Genomic DNA, 19,335 nt, shown 5'->3' with positions numbered 1-19,335 from the left:
ACCTCAACCCAGAAGACAACCAGCTGTTATCCCGGTCCAGCAATTTCCGCACAATTTGGCATTCACCCGGCACTTTGCTTCCTTTGTTCTAGACTTTTGGTCTTTTCAAAAACTGTAAAACAACTTCTTGAAACATGTCTCCAGTTTTACTCAGTTCTGAGCATCCGGCAGGAATTTCTGACTGGGGCGTCTGGAGCAGGACTCCAGGTCAAGTTGGGCCACTGTATCCTGTAGGCTTCTAGTGACAAACCATGGGGTTAGGGGTAATCAGGGGCGCACGGGTGGGACGTGGGGCGGGAGGTGATCCAGCGGTAGAATTCTCTTCTTCCTCCCCCCCCCCCCACTCCCAAGTATCTAAGCGTCCTGCGCTCAAGTCTCCAAGCCTCAGAGTTTGGAAGGAAGCTGGGACATTTGAGCTCTTCCAGTGCCTCAGTTTTCCTGAAGTCCAAGAAAGGAAATCATTCCTGCTGCGATTTTAGAACGAGGGACAGAGTCTGACAGAGGCTCAGTCTGCGTCTTGGGTGCTCTGAGAGAGGAAAACTCTCCCACCAGGTTCAGAGCAACATTTGATGAGAGGGGTGTGGGCGGGGATTCTTACTTGCGCGCTGCCCTGCTAGTGGCCGTTCTGGTGGACGTGGGGGTATGGAGGGAGGCGGATTAAGCCCTTAATTACGGCGTGATCCGAGTGGCACCTGCTTTCCGCCCGCCCAGCTCCCAGGGGACTCTGGCACTGGGGGGTGGAGAGAAGAACCAGCGAAGGAGGACAGCCCGCGCAGAGGCACGGCCGGTACCCAGGCACGCCTGCAGGACAGCGGCATCGTGGCTGCCGCAGCGCGCAAAGGCTGTGGAGGGGCTTACGGCTCCCGGCCCACGGGTCCCAGACCCAGGGGCTGGGCTCCGAGGCCCCCGCCCAAGACCCAGGCTGGCCGCACTATGCTGCGCTACCTGCTTAAAACACTACTACAGATGAACTTGTTCGCGGACTCCCTGGCGGGGGACATCTCCAACTCCAGCGAGCTACTCTTCGGCTTCAACTCCTCGCTGTCAACGCTCAATCCTAGCCTGCTTCCTCCTGGAGACCCCTCTCTCAATGGTGAGACTGTTCGATGGGGACCTTAGCTTTGGGGATCGGGACGAGAGGGTTGCTTTGAGGGGAAGGCCAAAGGTCTCCTCCCCTTCCAGGACCCAGAGGCGCCTGTCAGGGCCCTCCTGGGAAGTGGGGTCCCAAAGGAGCATCCGAGTTGGTGTAACTGCGTGTGGTGGAGGGCTGCTGAGTTCATTTCTCCTCATCTCTCTTCCTACCCACTTACCACAGACCCGAGGTGGGAGAACCGGGAAGGGCAAATTCCAAGCTAAGAAAGGAGGCTAGAAGAGGGCACGCTGTCGCCAGTCGGCCAAGGCTAAACCGGGCACTAGATGATCCACTCAAGTAGTAGATGTCACTTCAAAGATCAAAAGTTTTCAAAAACCTCACTCAGAGCAAGGGTGAGAAAGCCCCTGACTTTGTAGGTGGTTTTATGCGGAAGGTCAAAGTCAGCGGTCTTTTCAAAGAAACTTAGTACTAACTTTGTATTCCCCCGTGAGACTCACAGCTGACCCAGCCTGGCAGAGCGGTGGCGAGGTCGTTACCGCTAATTACAGTGATTAATAAATAACTTGAGACAGCGCAGCCTCCCTAAGCGCCTCAGGCAGTCTGGAGAGAGGCCCGATCCCGCTCCCTGCCGGCTACGTCGGGGGACTCTCCCTCCGGGAAGCCTCTGCCCCACTTAGGCTAGGGCTCCGGACTCTGGCCACTGTCCACCTTTTTGGGACTCTTAAAGATCTCTCTCTCTCTCTCTCTCTCTCTCTCTCTCTCTCTCTCTCTCTCTCTCTCTCTCTCTCTCTCTCTCTCTCTGGTACTCAGGTGCGGGGGAGGAGCCCCAGAGCCCTATTTGCAAAGTCATTAGCTATTCATTAGGCTGCTGTCGAAGCTTCTCTGGAGACCAGGAATGACAGGGAAGAAATTCCTGGGAAAGGGAGCCCTTGGCTGTGTCTGCAGGAATTAGGGGGAAAGGGTGGACCAGAAAGGAGTTGACGGAAGGAGTTTAAAGAGGGCAGCGAATCTTCAGTCGTGTCACCTTTGAGGAGTCCCCGAAGGTTAAGCAGCTATTTTCTCCGACTTTCCAGACATCTATCCTATCAGCCAAGCTTGAAAAGCCAGTGAGGGAAGATGGCCGTTAGTCACTACACACTGCCACGAGGAAAACACAGCTCTGGAGGGCAATGCATAGGACACTGATCACAAAAGCAGCATAGAGCAAAATCTTGGCAGCAGGGAACCTGAGTGTATTTTCATCACACATGAGAGGCTGGTGAGGTGGAGATGAGGTGGGTTTAGAGGCACTAGAGCCTGGAGTCTCATTCGGGTAGACTGTGGAAGCCTTATTAAAGTGCTGGGGAGGAAAGGGTATTAGAGAAAGGCAAACGTCATCGCTACTGACGTGCTTTAAAGCCTTTTGGGGGTTTTGGACTCCCATATTACAGATAAAGCAGTGATATTTAGAGACTTGAGCCCTTTAGGTTCTTGAGAGCTAGACTAGCTATGTAATCCAATCAGCCTCTGAACCCCTGGTCCAAATGCCTCCACATCAGAGCGATGGGTTTACAGGCGTCGGCCACCAATCGACTGGAGTTAAATAATATGTCCAACTTACTAACTCTGGGAAGTGTCAGATCTGAGGTTCCAGCTCAGAGCATGTTAAAGCCAAAACCTGGGTTCTAATCACCCAGGGACCTCTCTCAGTGGAGTTTTTCCAGATCAGAATTGAAATGGAGCAGAGGAAAGAGACGGGTGAGCAGCAGACATTTCATCTGGAAGGGAAAAGACTGAGAAATTTATTCTCTTCCAAACGTGGGAGAGAAACTGATTTTACTCCTAGCAGACAACTCTACCAGAGTGGAGCCGGCACCCGCCACGCCCCAGCTTCTCTATACCAGAACTCTTAAAAGGAAGGGCAAGAAACGAAACCTAATCCCCCACTGGGCTTAGAACCAAGAGATCCCTGAGGATCTTGGAACGGAGTAGGCGGAGTGAGGGCGAGAGAGATCCACAGAACAGATGCGCCCAGTAGTCCCTGGTTATTTAAGGACACCAGATTGTGCATGGCTATAGCGCCGCCTACTGGCAGAAGCGGATAGGTCTTGACTGAGTGCTCAGAGTCAGTATCCTGTACAGGTGAGAAAGAGGATGGGGGTACAAATCGGAGTGTGGAACATTTGTGAGTGAGGATGACACCTGGATCCCAAACCTGAGGCAGGAGATGAGCCAGCTTCAGGACGGAGGTCTGTAGGACAAGAGAAAGGCAGGGGCAGAATCTACAGAGAAACTGTTTCAGGAGAGCAAGGGGTCTGGAGAGATGGCTCGGGCGGTTAAGAGCACTGACTGCTCTTCCAGAGGCAGTTCAAATCCCAGCAACCACATGGTGGCTCACAACCATCTGTAATGGGATCTGTTGCCCTCTTCATCAGACACATGTGTGTCTAAAGACAGCTACAGTGCACTTATGCAAATAAAATAAATAAATTTATATTAAAAAAAGAGAGAGCAAGGAAGGGAAGGAATTTCTTTCCTGGTTTTAAAAACTGTACCTTTCAGGAAAAGCGGTGCCATTCAAATTTCCATTTCCACCACGTTTAACTTTTGTAACGTCACAGGATCCCTGGAAATAAGTTAAAAAAAAAAAAACCGTGATTACCCGGGGCTCATAGCATTCAAATTAAGAACCTTTCCAGTCTTAACCCCAACCCTTAAACATTTTCTTAAACGAAAGATCCAGGACAATTCATTTTGTTCATTTCACCTGTAGGGGCAGGGATCACTGAGAGGTGAACAATCTAGTCTCTGCTACGGTATAGCATGCATGGCTGGCTGCTCACTGAGCAAGGATTATAGGCAAACCAGCAAGTGTGAGTGCAGATCAACTTACTAGGGTACAGGGTCTTCACCAAACTATGTTCAGCCATCTCTCACTTACACTAGTCAAGAAAGGACGCCTGAATCTCAAGGAGACCCGGAAATCTTTCCTAGGAGTTTGGGCTGATGAAGATGGTTCTGCAGAAAAGGAAGCATGGGAGATGAGCGAGTCAGAGTCAGAGGGTTCTCTTACTCTCCAGAGCAAGCCTTGGTCTTCCCCCAGTTGTCTTGCCTGGGCACTTTGAGTTACCTCCTTCTTCAGGGTCAAGAGTTGGACCAGAGGATGCCATGCCACGCATCGTGGAGCAGCCGCCAGATCTGCTGGTTTCCAGGGGCGAGCCGGCCACTCTGCCCTGTCGCGCCGAAGGCCGGCCTCGACCTAACATCGAGTGGTACAAGAATGGGGCGCGCGTGGCCACTGCACGGGAGGATCCGCGCGCTCACCGCCTGCTGCTTCCCAGCGGCGCCCTCTTCTTTCCCCGCATCGTGCACGGGCGTCGTTCTCGGCCTGACGAGGGTGTCTACACCTGTGTGGCTCGCAACTACCTGGGAGCAGCCGCTAGCAGAAACGCCTCTCTGGAAGTAGCTGGTGAGAGTTCGGTCGGCTGATGCTTCTGGAGCCCGGGGCACTCGGGAAGGCGGACAGAGAGTTGGCCTGGGGGCGGGGCAACGTTGGGTCAGCCCACTGAACGTCTTTTTTGGAACAGAGACCTTTGGTCTCTAACGCCAAACCTTGACTATGGGGAAAGAAGTAGGTTTTTTTCAGAAAACCGGGTTGGTTGTGACCCCTCCCTGACACTCAGCTCCTGTTAACATCATTCTACTTTATTTTTCTGCCCTTTCTCCCCACGGCCTCTTCTCTATTCTCAGTCCTCCGCGATGATTTCCGGCAGTCGCCAGGGAACTTGGTGGTAGCAGTGGGGGAGCCAGCGGTAATGGAATGTGTGCCCCCTAAGGGTCACCCAGAGCCTTTGGTGACCTGGAAGAAGGGCCATACAAAGCTTAAGGAAGAGGAGGGAAGGATCACCGTGAGTGTGTGTGTGTGTGTGTGTGTGTGTGTGTGTGTGTGTGTACAAGTGGGCAATGCGTCTAAGGCATGCCTCAAAGGAGGAAGTCTTGAATCTAAGACAATGCCTTTCATCCTTTGGGCATAGGAAGTATTCTGCATATCAAATATTTACACTTTGATTCATAACCACAAAATTACAGTTATGAAGTAGCAACAGAAAGATCTTAGGGTTGGAGGGTCACCACAACACGAGAAACGGTATTAAAGGGTCACAGCATCAGGAAGGTTGAGAACCACTGGTCTTAAGGATCTTGAGACCTGTGAATAATGTCTTGGTAATGTACAGAAGACAATCTGAAACTAAACTACTAAGTAAAGAACTGAGGTTTAAGAGGTGTTTGTGCACACCTCTAATCCCAGCACTTGGGAGGCAGAAGCAGGCAGATCCCTGAGTTTAAAGCCAGTCTGATCTACAAAATGCACTCCAGGACACCTAGTGCTAAAAAGAGAAACCCTGTCTCAACCCCTCCCCTAAAAATTAAAAAAAAAAAAAGTCGAGAGAAAACACCATGATGTGCCAAAGCCTCCATATCTGACACATGAATCAACGTCATTAGTTTTCTTCATTAGCTTACTTCAAGAACCAAATAAAATTTACACACACATATACAAGCATGCACACCCGTACACACACACACACACACACACTCACAAACATTTTGATGGCTGTAAAGGACCAATGTTACCATTGTTATTCTCCAGATACGTGGAGGAAAGCTGATGATGTCACACACGTTCAAGAGTGACGCTGGCATGTACACGTGTGTGGCTTCCAACATGGCTGGAGAACGAGAGAGTGGGGCAGCTGAACTTGTGGTACTGGGTAGGCACCGGGCATTTTGGAGTTATGGGAGTGTGTAGCCCAGTGAGCAAGTAGCTGTGCAGAACCCCTGACAGTTCGATGGCTCCTACTCTGTAGAGCGTCCCTCATTTCTGCGTAGACCAATAAACCAGGTTGTCCTGGCTGATGCCCCTGTGAATTTCCTGTGTGAGGTGCAGGGAGACCCCCAGCCCAATCTACGCTGGCGCAAGGATGATGGGGAGCTACCCACTGGCAGGTGAGAAGCCCCTTCCTTCTGACAGTAGGGGATCCAAGGAACTCCAGACTCTCCCTAGCCATGGCATGGAGAAATTTATTTCCCAGAACTAGTGGTCCCTGGCTAAACTTATTTCATAGAGTGGGTGCCATCTTCTTCTGTACCATTTGAATTCTGTCTTACCTATCTTGACCCTGGTGTTTGTTCTGGGGGAGAGAGAAGGGGTTTGTAGCTGTGGCCAACCCAGCTTGGTGTGGGGAGTGGAGCAGGTATGAGATCCGGAGTGACCACAGCCTTTGGATCGAGCAAGTGAGTGCTGAAGACGAGGGGACGTACACCTGTGTGGCAGAGAACAGTGTGGGCCGAGCAGAAGCATCTGGCTCCCTCAGTGTTCACGGTGAGGGCCCCTCCTGGGTCAGCTGGCAGGGGTGATAAGAGTGATGGTATTGGAGGAGAATGGGGAAAGAGGACAGAACAGGAGGATAGGGTAGATCACATGAGATACTTCTGGAGGAAGAAAAGAGAAAAACAAAGGGAGTTGAGCAAGAGATAGGCTCCTGCTCTATTAAGCCAGCTTTGGACTCCTTACCACTGAATCCCAGCCCCTTTTTCTGTCTCTCTCCTTCCCAGTCCCACCACAATTTGTGACTAAGCCCCAGGACCGGACAGCAGCTCCTGGAGAAAACGTGTCTTTCCAATGTGAGACCAAAGGAAACCCCCCACCTGCCATCTTCTGGCAGAAGGAAGGGAGTCAAGTAGGTAGCCCGTTCTAAAGCTCTTGACCAATTTTCCTTCTGGATCATTCTCTCCCTCCACTTTCTGCAGACTTCTCTCTCAGCTTCCTGTTCCAGAAACTCTTGCAGGTTGAGAGGGGCAAATGAGACAACGAAGATAAAAAGGCCCAGGTCATTTGGACACTTGGACAACTCAATGATAATGCAGCAATATTTTAGGTGGTGCAGAACAGTTCTGAGTGGCAGGTTCTGAGAGAATCTTTACGTCTCAACCAGTGTTGTCTTGAAAGCAGAAACCCAACTAAATTGTTCTTCCCCCGAACCCTCTGTTCCTTGGCTTTCGCACATGGAAACCAAGCACTGAAGGAATGAAAGCTTCTTAGAGTAGATGACTTTCTCTATTGATCATCATTCACCGGGGGCAGGGGACTCACAGCCATTTCCTTTCCACCTATCACACCATCCAAGAGAATGGAAGTTAAACCTCAGTGATTTTCTCTATGGAAGGAGTGGGCACTGCACTACAGGGTTACCACAGTAGACCTGGTTATTTCCACACTTCGGGAAAACTACAAGATGTTTTGTCCCAAACACATGGCCACAATTTTCCAACATCTCCAGTTCTCGTTGCCTTTTAATTCGGTCCTCATGGGGATGAAAATGGTGTTGGTAGGAGGGAGTAAGAAGGGGGTCAGTCAGAGTCTCCGCCTGGCCTGTTTTCCAGCTACCTTTCCACACATCTCTCTAAAGTAAAATGCTAAGCCAGAAAATATTTAACACATATACTGCTTTATGAAACATTCACATGATTCCTTCACACCGAGTTTGAGCCCTAAGCTTTGAGAGTCAAACTTGGAGAAACGGGGGCTCATAAAGATATACTGGCCCAGAGATTTCTTTCAGTTGTTGGTTAGTTCTTTCTTTAAAAAAAAGATTTGTTTATGTTCAGTGGTGTTTTTGCTTGCATGTATGTCTATCAGATCTCCCAGAATTGGGAATTACAGATAGTTGTGAGCTGCTATGTAGATGCTGGGAATTGAACCTGGGTCCTCTAGAAGAGCAGCCAGTGCTCTTAACTACTGAGCCATCTCCCCGGGCCCCAGGTGGCTCATAGTCACAGCTAAAGCTGGTCTCTTAACTTGTGATCCTCCTGCCTTATCTCAGAGCTAATTTTCTTAGAGTTTCTCAACCAATAAAATCACAGAACTGGAGCATGGACCCCAAGAGCTTCTAATAAATGTCCATCATGGTTGTTGCTTGCCCTAACTAATTGGACCAGGGTCATGCCAATGGCTGGAGACAGTGCAAACTAAAATTCTTAGGGCTTCTCTCAGCAGGTGTAGGGCTCTCTACACCCTGCCCATTCCATATCTTGTTTTCTTGCTCCATCCCAGGTCCTGCTTTTCCCTAGTCAGTCACTCCAGCCCATGGGACGCCTCTTAGTCTCTCCAAGAGGCCAGCTCAACATCACTGGAGTAAAGATTGGGGATAGTGGCTACTACGTGTGCCAGGCTGTCAGTGTGGCTGGTAGCATCCTGGCCAAAGCTCTGTTACAGATAAAAGGAGGTACGTGTTCATGGAGAGAAGGTTAGACCCAGGATCCGTTATTTAGAGAGATCTGCTTCCCTTGGATGCTGTTTAATGTGTCTAAAAGGGAAATGACGTTTTCCTGAGGGACATTCTTGATATTTGGAAACAAGCAGCAAAATGGTTCCAGGCAGAGACTAGACATGATTGCTCAAGCCCTCTTGGAGGGAGAGTTGAGTTGATGAAACAAATAAGGCAGAAGGACAAAGGTTTCCTGACCCAAGGTCTCCTTCTCCCAGCCTCCATAGATGGGCTACCTCCCATCATTCTCCAGGGACCAGCCAATCAGACGCTGGCACTTGGCTCTTCTGTGTGGCTGCCATGCAGAGTGACTGGGAACCCTCAGCCCAATGTTCAGTGGAAGAAGGATGAGAGGTGGCTGCAGGAGGATGACTCACAGTTCAACTTAATGGACAATGGCACTCTGTACATTGCCAGTGTACAGGTGAGTGTCAGCCCTGGATTCCTTGTAACTGAAAAATAGCTATCTGGTCCACATTCCAACTCTAGTAAGTGCCAACTAGGCATCTAATTCATTTCTACCTCTCTGCTCTCTCAGACTTCCTAAAGTATCCAGCATCTTCCTCATCCTTCTGTTACCTGCCTCTCCACCCCTTCACCCTACTTTGCTCTACTCCCAGTGGGCCAGCACTCTACCTTCTCCTACAGGAGATGGACATGGGTTTCTACAGCTGTGTGGCCAAGAGTTCCATAGGAGAGGCCACATGGAATAGCTGGCTTAGGAAGCGAGGTAAGTTCATCCATCAGTCTATCCATCAGCAGCTTTCTCCACATTGGTTTTTTAAAAAAAAAAAAAAAAAAAAAAAGCCAATATCTTCCAAGCCTCAGGGCTAATTTTATCTTCCAAAGGCTCTGTTGGTGGGAATGAGGATGGACTGGTGCACTTGGGAGGCAGATGTGACACTGGGTTAATATACTATGTCGCCTCTTAACCATGGCCACTCTTGGAGCTCCATGGCTTTTCTAGGAAAGAGGCAGATCTCACTTTCTTTCCCAGTCTCTCTATCTAATGATAATCTATCACTGCAGAAGACTGGGGAGCATCACCAGGTCCAGCAACAGAACCCAGTAATCCTCCAGGCCCGCCCTCTCAGCCAATAGTCACTGAGGTAACTACAAACAGCGTTACCTTGACCTGGAAGTCCAATCCACAGTCTGGGGCCACAGCCACCTCCTATGTGATAGAGGCCTTCAGGTATGTGCCTGCGTATGTTGTATGTGTGCTTGCAAGTGTGCATGCATATGTATATGTGCACATAGAGACCATGGCGTAGTAACAAGTGCCCCCCCCATGGTCTGGGGGCCAAAGTCTGGCTTTGAACCTGGGTCTCACTAATTGGTCAGACAGGCTGACTATTCAGCTCTGGGGATTTTCCTATCTCTGCCCTCTGCCCCCAACAAATACTAAGATTACAGATGTGTGCCACCACACCTGGAGTTTATGTGGGTGCGTGGGATTTGAACTCAGGTCCTCATGCTTACTCACCGGGCACCTTGACTACTGAGCCATCTCTCCAGGTCCATGGAGACAACTGCTGAATAAAGCTGGAGAGTTGAAAAGAGGGGGATCCTATGTCCTTAGAGCCTTTGATATTTTGGGATAATGATTATAGCCCCCTCCCCCAAGGTGAGGAGGTAGTATGGTTCTCTAGGGAATGGGCGAGACTGAGTTGGGAATTCCTGGCTTAGCCTGTCATCTCATCCCTTCTTAGCCAAGCAGCTGGTAACACGTGGCGGACGGTGGCAGATGGGGTGCAGCTGGAAACACACACCGTCAGCGGCCTGCAGCCCAATACCATCTACCTGTTCCTAGTGAGAGCTGTTGGAGCCTGGGGCCTCAGTGAACCCAGTCCTGTCTCTGAGCCTGTTCAAACCCAGGGTAAGGCCAGAGGCCTTATGGGTATGGGTATGAATGACAGCGAGAGGAGCCCCTCACCCCACCCAAACCACAACCACAGAATGGTGGTGGTTCACTTGATATGCCAGGTCTATATTGATGGCTCAGAGTACAGCAGGAAGCCATGTTTCTCTAATGGAAGGACTAAGAAAGAAAGGAGGGGAAAATGAGGGTGTGTGATGTCATCCATCTCAGTAGCTCCCTTACCGCTGAGCCTCTTAACTACCCGTCATACAGATTGTTAATGCTAAAAGGGACTTGGGGGAGGCAACTGTATATTAGAGATGATGAGTTGAAGCCTTGAACGAATGCAAAAGACAGAGACAGAACATCAACATAGCCTTAGTACACATTTCTTGCCTTTGGCGGCCCCTGCTGACTGGTGTCTTTGGTCAGCAGACAGCAGCCTAACTAGGCCAGTGGAGGACCCATGGAAAGGCCAGCGAGGCCTAGCTGAAGTGGCTGTAAGAATGCAGGAGCCCAGAGTCCTTGGGCCCAGAACTCTACAGGTGTCCTGGACTGTGAGTGTGGCAAAGGGATGTGGTTAAAGATGACATGGTGGCAGGGGACATGAGGGCATCTGAGGAGTGAGGGGGAGTTATGGCTAGGCTAGGGAAGGCAGGAGTAAACTAGGTGCTGGGCTTGGAGATCTGTGTGGCTTTAACCTCCTCTAGGACTCAAACACACTTTTTCTGTTACCTGTAGGTGGATGGTCCTGTCCAGCTGGTTCAAGGATTCCGTGTGTTTTGGAGGATTGCAGGCCTTGACCAGGGAAGCTGGACAGTGCTAGACCTACAGAGTCCACACAAGCTAAGTACTGTGCTAAGAGGACTCCCGCCAGGGGCCCAAATCCAGATCAAGGTGCAAGTCCAAGGCCAGGAGGGACTGGGGGCTGAAAGCCCTTTTGTGACCAGAAGCATTCCTGAGGAGGGTAAGGATGTGGCACAGAGCGATATGAAGAGGAGGAAGAGGAGGGAGAGGAGGAGAAGGAGGAAGAAAAGGGAGAAGAGGAGGAGGAGGGAGAGGAGGGAGAGGAGGGAGAGGAGGGAGAAGAGGAGGAGGAGGAAGAGGAGGAAGAGGAAGAGGAGGGGGAGGAGGAGGAGGGAGAGGAGGGAGAGAAGGAGGAGGGAGAGGAGGGAGAGGAGGGAGAAGAGGAGGAGGAGGGAGAAGAGGGAGAGGAGGGGGAGGAGGAAGAGGAGAGAGAGGAGGAGGAGAGAGAGGAGAGAGAGGAGGAGGAGGGAGAGAAGGGAGAGGAGGGAGAGAAGGAAGAGGAAGGAGGGAGGGAGATTTGAACAGCAAAGGGTAAGGAAGGATGCCTTTCTGTTCTGTCATGTAAGCACTGGGAGAATAAAGCTTGGGGCAGCTTGCGATGACCATCTGTGTCTTTCTTCTTACCATGCTCCACCCTGGGCTAGCCCCCAGTGGCCCCCCTCAGGGAGTGGCTGTGGCCTTGGGGGGTGATGGCAACAGCAGTATCACTGTATCCTGGGAGCCTCCACTTCCCTCCCAGCAAAATGGGGTTATCACTGAATACCAGGTACAGAGTTGGGCTGGAGATTGGGTGAGTGGGCTCGGGGCTGGGAGTGAGCTGGGGGAGGTGAGACATAGAGCCAAAAATTGTGGTGGAATGAACCTAGGGCTAGCTTTGGGTCTGGGAAGAGTCTGGGAGAGAAGAAAAGGGTTCAAAATATTGTCCTCAGGGCCGAGTTTTCCCTAGCTGCAACCCCAAGTTTCTCCTTCGGGCCTAAATCTAATTCCTAACCAGACTTGTATCTGGGATCTCCCTAGATCTGGTGCCTGGGTAATGAAAGCCGATTCCACCTCAATCGATCTGCAGCAGGCTGGTCACGCTCTGTGGTGTTCCGGGGACTGCTACCGGGCCAGCTCTATCGAACCCTGGTGGCAGCAGCTACCAGCGCTGGCGTGGGCGTGGCCAGTGCCCCGGTGCTAGTGCAGCTGCGTGAGTCCAGTGATGGGTGTGGGAGAGAAAAGCTAGAGAACTTGGGGAACCCAAGAGTGGCAGAGCTTTCCTTTAATCCCCTCACTCAGGAGGCAGAGGCAGGTGACTCTCTGTGAGTTCGAGGTCAGCCTGGTCTACATAGAGAGCTCTAGGCCAGCCAAGGATACAGGGAGATCTTGTCTCAAAATAAACAAAAAAGAATGAAATTAGGCAATTAAAAAAAAGTATCTTGGGGGAATGCTGGGGTAACTGGGATTACGGATCCGGAATGGTGTCTTCCGAGCCTCTGGATTTCGGGGTTCGTCTCCTTTCATCTTTCTGACCCCCACAGCATTCCCTCCGGCGGCGGCGGAGCCCGGGCCAGAGGTCAGCGAAGGGCTGGCGGAACGGTTGGCTAGGGTGCTGCGAAAACCCGCTTTCCTGGCTGGCAGCAGTGCGGCCTGCGGGGCGCTGCTACTAGGGCTCTGCGCCGCCCTCTACCGGCGCCAGAAGCAGCGCAAAGAGCTCAGTCACTATACGGGTGAGAGCCACGCCTCCGGGCACTAAAGCCTACGTGGGAGGGACTTTTGGGGAGGCGGGGCCTCAACTGAGCGGGTGGGCGGGGCCTGAAGTGGGTCCACAGGGAGCACAGCCCACCGGGATGGGGAGTGGTGTTAGAAGTGGAGAGTAAGTTTGAAAGTGAGAAGGTGTGTCCAGAGGGGAAGTACCCAGATTTGGACGGAGGGGGTTAGATTTATCACTGGGACACTGGCTTTGCAGCTCAAACGAAGTAAATAAGAAAGTACCTTTCAAGTCAGAGGGCCTGTATGACCCTTTGATGTCTAGACTACCCGGCTCAAAGATCTGCTCCTTAGTAAAAGTAATCTCTGAAGTTTGGTTGCATGTAGGAATCGCTTAGGAAAGCTTTAGGGGGGGAAAAGTGAAAATGAAGCGAGATGTGATGGCCCTCACCTGTTTTCTGAGCAAGGGGAAGGGGGACTGGCAGGAGGAAGATCAGGAGTTCTAAGCCATCCTTGGCTTATAGTGAGTTTAAGGCCAGTCTGGGCTACGTATAATCTTATCTCAAAAGGGAGAGAGAAAGAGAGAGAGAGAGACAGAGACAGAGACAGAGACAGAGACAGACAGAGCAGAGACGGTCTTGAGTCTCATTCTAAGAAATTAGTGTAGAATTGGTCCAGTGTGCAACATGAGTAGATATCTGGGTCCCGGTGGAGGAGCAGAGAAATGGGGCTCCTTACCCAACTCACCTCATTTCTCCTCTTCTTTTCCTTCCGGTTCCTTTTCGGAAGCTTCCTTTGCCTACACACCTGCAGGTAAGTGTCCCTACTCTGTGGGGCTCAGAACCCCAATACCAGCTCTTTTCTTACTACGTTCCCCTTTATCTTCCTCAGTGTCCTTTCCACACTCAGAGGGTCTTTCTGGATCCAGTTCCAGGTAATTTTTGTGACCTCTCTAACGATTATTGTTTCTGCAGAGAGAATGTCCCTTCCACTCCAGGCCTGATTGCCTCTCCATGCTCAGTCTTTCCCAGTTCCTGTCCCCTAACTATCATTTCTGTCCCATGACTCTTGATTTCTGCCATCTTCCTCCCTTCGCTGGCCTCTCTTGGCTCCCCATTCCCGATATTTACCTGCTTCCCTCAGGCCACCCATGGGCCTTGGCCCTGCTGCCTACCCATGGCTGGCAGACTCCTGGCCCCACCCATCTCGAAGTCCCTCAGCTCAGGAACCCCGGGGAAGCTGCTGCCCCAACAATCCTGATCCAGATGATAGATACTACAATGGTGAGAAGCTCTGACTCCCTTAAAAGGGGTGCACTTACCCCTTCCCCCAAGACTTAGCCCTCTCCCACCCTCACTTCTCTGTTAGCTTCCTGGGACACAGTTCAGGGATCTGAGGACCCCTTGGCCTTCCTGAGTTTGGTTAACCCTCGGAGGACTGGGGAATGGACCTTGGGCATGAGTTCTAGAACAGCAATCAGACTTAACCTTGGCCTTGGTTTGACATGTCAGATTTGGGGTTGGGGAGGAAGTTGATCCTATGGAATCTCCTTCTGCCTTCCTCTGTCCCCTATGTCTGTGTGTCTGCCTCCTCCCCTGGGCCTCCCTCTTTCTCCTCCTCAGAGGCAGGAATCTCCCTGTACTTGGCTCAGACTGCACGGGGTGCTAATGCCCCTGGCGAGGGTCCTGTCTACAGCACCATTGACCCAGTAGGGGAAGAGCTACAGACCTTCCACGGAGGGTTCCCTCAACATTCTTCTGGAGACCCAAGCACCTGGAGCCAGTATGCTCCCCCCGAATGGAGCGAGGAGGACAGTGGTATGACCCCAATTCTGAACCTCCTCATTTGAGTCCTGTCCACAATATTCTCCATTCTCTGGCACCTGGCCTGTCACTTCCTTCTGACACGCTGACTCATCTCTGGCTCTTTTCTGCATGCTCCTGGCATGCCCCTATCTCCTCTCCTCAGGAGCCAGGGGAGGCAAAGGGAAGCTTCAGGGAAAACCTGTTCAGATGCCCTCTTTGAGCTGGCCAGAAGCCCTGCCACCGCCTCCCCCTGCCTGTGACCTGAGCTGTGCAGACGGGCCTGAGGAGGAGCTGAAGGGCAGGTAGAGAGACTGACAGCAGCACATGCCCCTCACAGATAGAGAAGCCCAAGACTTCCCAGAGCAGGGAGTAGGCAGAGATGCTTCCAGAGGAAAGTGGGAAGCTACTCAGTCCTTCGCTTCTCATCTTCCTTCTCCACCTCAGTTCAGATCTGGAAGAGTGGTGTCCACCAATGCCCGAGAAAAACCACTTGACTGAGCCAAGCTCCAGTGGTGCATGCGCTGTGGCTCCCGCCCGAAGGGAAACTCCCTCCCCTACCTCTTCTTATGGAGAGCAGTCCACAGCCACCCTCACCCCCTCACCTCCTGATCCTCCCCAGCCCCCCACTGACATCCCACACCTCCATCAGATGCCCAGGTAAGGAGTTGTTGAATGCCTGCATATTATAGGCCCTCGGTGTATATTTGTTCAGTGGGGAGATGGATAGATAGGTGAAGAGGGTCCAGAGGTCTCGTGACTGTGTTCAGATGACATCCGTCGAGCAGAGTCCTCACTCATCTTCCAGGCCGTCTCTCTTTGAAGTGGGTCTGCAGACTTCCGAGGCATTGCATGCAAACATGGATGTCCTCACACTTCCCTGGTCTGAGGACTTGTGGGGGACAAATCGTGTCTTGCCTAAGTTTTGCTTTTGTGGAGAACAAATGCTGAGGCCTTATGTCATTGCAGGAGAGTGCCCCTTGGGCCAAGCTCTCCTCTCAGCGTATCCCAGCCTGCTCTGAGTAGCCATGATGGAAGGCCTGTTGGCCTGAGTGCTGGTCCTATAGTCTCCTATCACCCCAGCCCCAGTCCTGTCCCTAGCTCAGCCAGCGGTGCACCAGGTGAGTCCGCCCACATTCAACTTGCTGCCACATCACTGTCTCCCCTCAGAGCTTGTTTTCTCCTTCAACCTCCTTTCTCAGGACCTTCCCATACCTCTCCCTCTTTATCTCTTGATACTACAGGGAGAACCCGCCAGGTAACTGGAGAGATGACACCCCCACTCCATGCACACCGCGCTCGAATCCGGAAGAAACCCAAGGCTCTTCCCTACAGAAGGGAGCACAGTCCTGGAGGTGAGAAGAGCCCTAGGCCTGGGAGAGGAATGGAGCAGGTGACACCAAACCTCATTTATTTGCCTCCCAGTGTCAGGGTGTATGTGTCAGGAGAAGCAGGAGACTTGGCTGAAAACAAGTTTTCTCCTCAGACTTACCCCCACCACCTTTGCCACCACCAGAGGAAGAGACAAGCTGGCCCTTGGGTCTGAGAGCAGCGGGCAGCATGTCTTCCCTCGAGCGAGAGCACAGTGGGGAGAGGAGAGTGGGGCAGGCCATGCCTCTAGGGGCCCAACGTGGGCCCCACCCAGATGGTAAGGAAAGCCAGAACAGTGGGAGGGGCCTGGAGGCTTGCAGAAGTCCCAGTAGACCCCAGCTTCAGTTGGATCCATGTGTCTGGTCAACATCAATATTGTCTCTTGTCACTTCCACTCCCTCTAAATAAAATTTACTCAGAGTCCCCAAGATTTGCCCCCCCACACCCCAGGACTGAAGCCAAGGATGAGGAAAAAGTAGGGTCTGGGTGCTGTTTCCTCCCTTCCCTAACCTCTATGTTCAGGAGCACCCCACATGTTTCTGAACCTATGTCATGTCAAGGTCATATGTTAGGCCTTCAACCTGCCAATGCCCGTCCCTCAGTCATCACCCTGGAGCTGGGAGAGTGTACAGGGTGGCCAGTGGACAAGTGGTGACAGTCTGCTTCCTCCTGTGGGCCCAGCTGCACTTCTGGGCTGTGCTGCAGAAGAGGCCTGGCTTCCGTACGGCAGACCAAGCTTCCTGAGCCATGGCCAGGGCACCAGCACCTGCTCTACCGCTGGTAGCAATTCTTCTAGGGGTTCCAACAGCTCTCGAGGTTCTCGGGGCTCTCGGGGACCTGGACGAAGCCGGAGCCGGAGCCGGAGCCAGAGCCAGAGCCAGAGGCCGGGACGGAATCGCCGAGAGGTGGGGACCAGAGGACATAAAGAAGCAGAGCAAAGGACTGGGAGGATAGGCCAAAGGGAAACAGGGAAGTAGTAAAAGGCACCAGAGAAGATCACAAAGACAGGGTGGTAAGAGAGAAGAAATGACAAGGGATGAAGACGTAATGATATAAGAGTGTGGGTATGCCATAGGAGGAGTAGATTAGAAAAGAGGCTGGTCCCTTCCTATGTATGTCCAGTGACAAACACAGCCCCCACAACTCCCTTGCATCACACACACTCTTTTCTCCTTAGGAACCAAGATGACCCTTCATGAAGCAAGGAGCATATTGAAAGTGCCACAGGGCAAGAATGGGACCCCTTCCCTGGTCAACAGATGTGAGCCAAGAGGAACAAGGATGTGCGGCCTTTCCTCCTGGCATTGATACTTGTGACTCACTGAAGCACACTGTCCTCAACAGCCTTAGTCGTCTTGGAAATCCGAGAACTAGCTCTATCCCTTCCATCTCTTTATGACTGAGACATGTCTGTCTGTACAAAAGGAGAAAAAAAAAAAACCTCCAATCTGAGTCCTGGCCCTGGCTTGTTTTATACAGTGTTGTGAGTAGAGCAGTCTGTAAAGGTGTGTAGATCAACACACACTGGTAGCTTCTGCATCCTCCTGAATTTCTGTTTAAATCTCAAGATAAGGACACATGATCAGTGTCACTGGCCTGCACTGTGTCCCAGAGAGACTGAAGCCAACGTCCCCCAGTGTGTCAGTCCACTGTCCTCCAATGTGTGTGTCAGTCCACTGTCCCATCATTGTATTAGTCCACTATTCACTGACATGTAAACAACTTCAGGAAAAAAAGGGTTATTTTTAGGACTGAGCCGATGGTTGGCTGGATCTTCTTTTGTGGCTGTGGTGAGGCAAAGCATCATGGTGTTGCTCACCTATAATATCCAAGAAGCAGAAAGAAGCATACAAGAAGTGACCAAGGCAAGATATGTCTTTTAAAGACATGATCCCAGTGACCTTCTTTCTCCTGTTATACCACACTTGTTAGTCGCACATACATGAAGTTAGTGCTGTTATGATCCAGTCACCTCTCAATAGTGACACCAGATATAGTCACCACATAGGCCTGTTGGGGGAATATTTTATATCTACACCACGATGCCTTGTTACTATAGGGATATTCGAATAACCAACACATAGATTATTGTTCCTTCTTCAGAGAACCGAGCCAACCTCTTCTTTGGTGCCCTTCTCCAGGGTCTCTCTGCTTACTCACCTTACAACAAATACAAGTTAAAAAACAAATCAAATCAAATCAAAACAAAACAAAAACCAAAGAGAGCCAGGGTGGTGGTATTTGCCTGTAATCCCAGCACTTGAGCAGGAAAATTAGATGTTCAATACCAGCCTCAGCTACATAGCAAGTTAGAGGTTGGCCTGGACTACATGAAACCTTGTCTCCAACAAAACAAAAAGAGTGTATGAGTGACGTTCCAGCCAAGAAGAAAATATGCGCTTCATGTCCCCAGGCACCTTCACAGAGGGTGTCTGCAAAGCGTACTCATGGCTACACTGGATGTTTGTCAGAGACTTGTGTCACAGTCGTTATCACTCTCACCCCATAGCTGACCCACACGATGGCTGCTGCTTGCTTCATCCTCAGTTCTCTAAATATCTCGGGCCTTCAGAGTCATGGCATTGCTCTCCACTTTGACCTGAATAGTGGTGTGTGCAAACACCCAGGTTTCAAGAGGAATTTTACCAGAAAGCTAAAGAAAGAAAGAAAGAAAGGAAGGAAGGAAGGAAGGAAGGAAGGAAGAAAGAAAGAAAGAAAGAAAGAAAATCTAAAACAGGAAAAGAATTGGACAGATGTGCAACACTCATTGCTTTTTTTCAAATATCCTGCAAACCAGTCAGGCTAGTTCACTGAACATAGCTCAGAAATTAGTCACCTTATCACCTTAGTCACACTGCTTGGCTTCCTGACTCACAGTGGTCTTCAGGAAGAGCTCCAGGGTCTCATGAAGAAGCACCAGAGGTATCTTCTTTGTCTATGACCGTGCTCTACAGCACAGTTCTGCCTTACCCACCACGTGTGAGAGATGCAGGTAGCCTGCCCTCTAGTGGCTTTCAATGGTTCAGGACCCATGTCCTCCACCAGGGTCCATCTCCGTCCTGTAGTTGTGTCTAAAAAGTGTTCACTAGCAAAGTTTCCCAGGTGATTCTACCTTCCGTGGACTTTAGCTGCCTATTTTTAAGACACCACCTGGAATTGGACTCCAGGGAACAGACCTGGGGCTGCAGAAAACAGGACATGGCTCCCCAAGACCAAGAGTGCCTTAGACCCATCCTCTCCCCTTCTTTACATTCCTTTTAAACTTACTGGATGTATCTCGTTCCCTTCGATTGCACACCAGAAAGAAATAAGGCCATTCCCCGAGTAACAGTGAATCTCCCTCTAGCCAGGTAACTCTTCCATCTCTGCAGGTGCCCTTCCCAAAATAGAGCCCAAGGAATGATG

The 19,335-nt window shown here is 51.1% G+C and overlaps 1 protein-coding gene across 1 annotated transcript; it reads left to right on the top strand.

The window, feature by feature from the left end:
* Window positions 1-933: 933 nt before the first annotated feature.
* ROBO3 (roundabout guidance receptor 3) lies at window positions 934-19,333 on the top strand (the record flags this gene model as incomplete). The annotated part of the gene is made up of 29 exons (XM_080930547.1): window positions 934-1,093; window positions 4,215-4,541; window positions 4,823-4,980; window positions 5,724-5,844; window positions 5,941-6,079; window positions 6,328-6,455; window positions 6,689-6,813; window positions 8,187-8,358; window positions 8,619-8,824; window positions 9,049-9,130; window positions 9,430-9,595; window positions 10,113-10,279; window positions 10,697-10,818; window positions 11,003-11,228; window positions 11,713-11,834; window positions 12,086-12,257; window positions 12,589-12,777; window positions 13,547-13,570; window positions 13,649-13,691; window positions 13,901-14,040; window positions 14,380-14,574; window positions 14,726-14,864; window positions 15,007-15,219; window positions 15,529-15,680; window positions 15,804-15,914; window positions 16,046-16,207; window positions 16,612-16,835; window positions 18,440-18,539; window positions 19,302-19,333. The coding sequence occupies 29 exons, from the start codon at window positions 934-936 to the stop codon at window positions 19,331-19,333; spliced, it is 4,317 nt and encodes a 1,438-aa protein (XP_080786673.1).
* Between the last annotated feature and the right edge of the window lie 2 nt (window positions 19,334-19,335).

This window comes from Micromys minutus (assembly GCF_963924665.1).
Source record: "Micromys minutus genome assembly, chromosome: 16".
In the NCBI taxonomy this organism is placed as follows: Eukaryota; Metazoa; Chordata; class Mammalia; order Rodentia; family Muridae; genus Micromys; species Micromys minutus.
The sequence above is the reverse complement of the archived record's forward strand: the minus strand, read 5'-3'. Positions and strand labels throughout refer to the sequence as shown.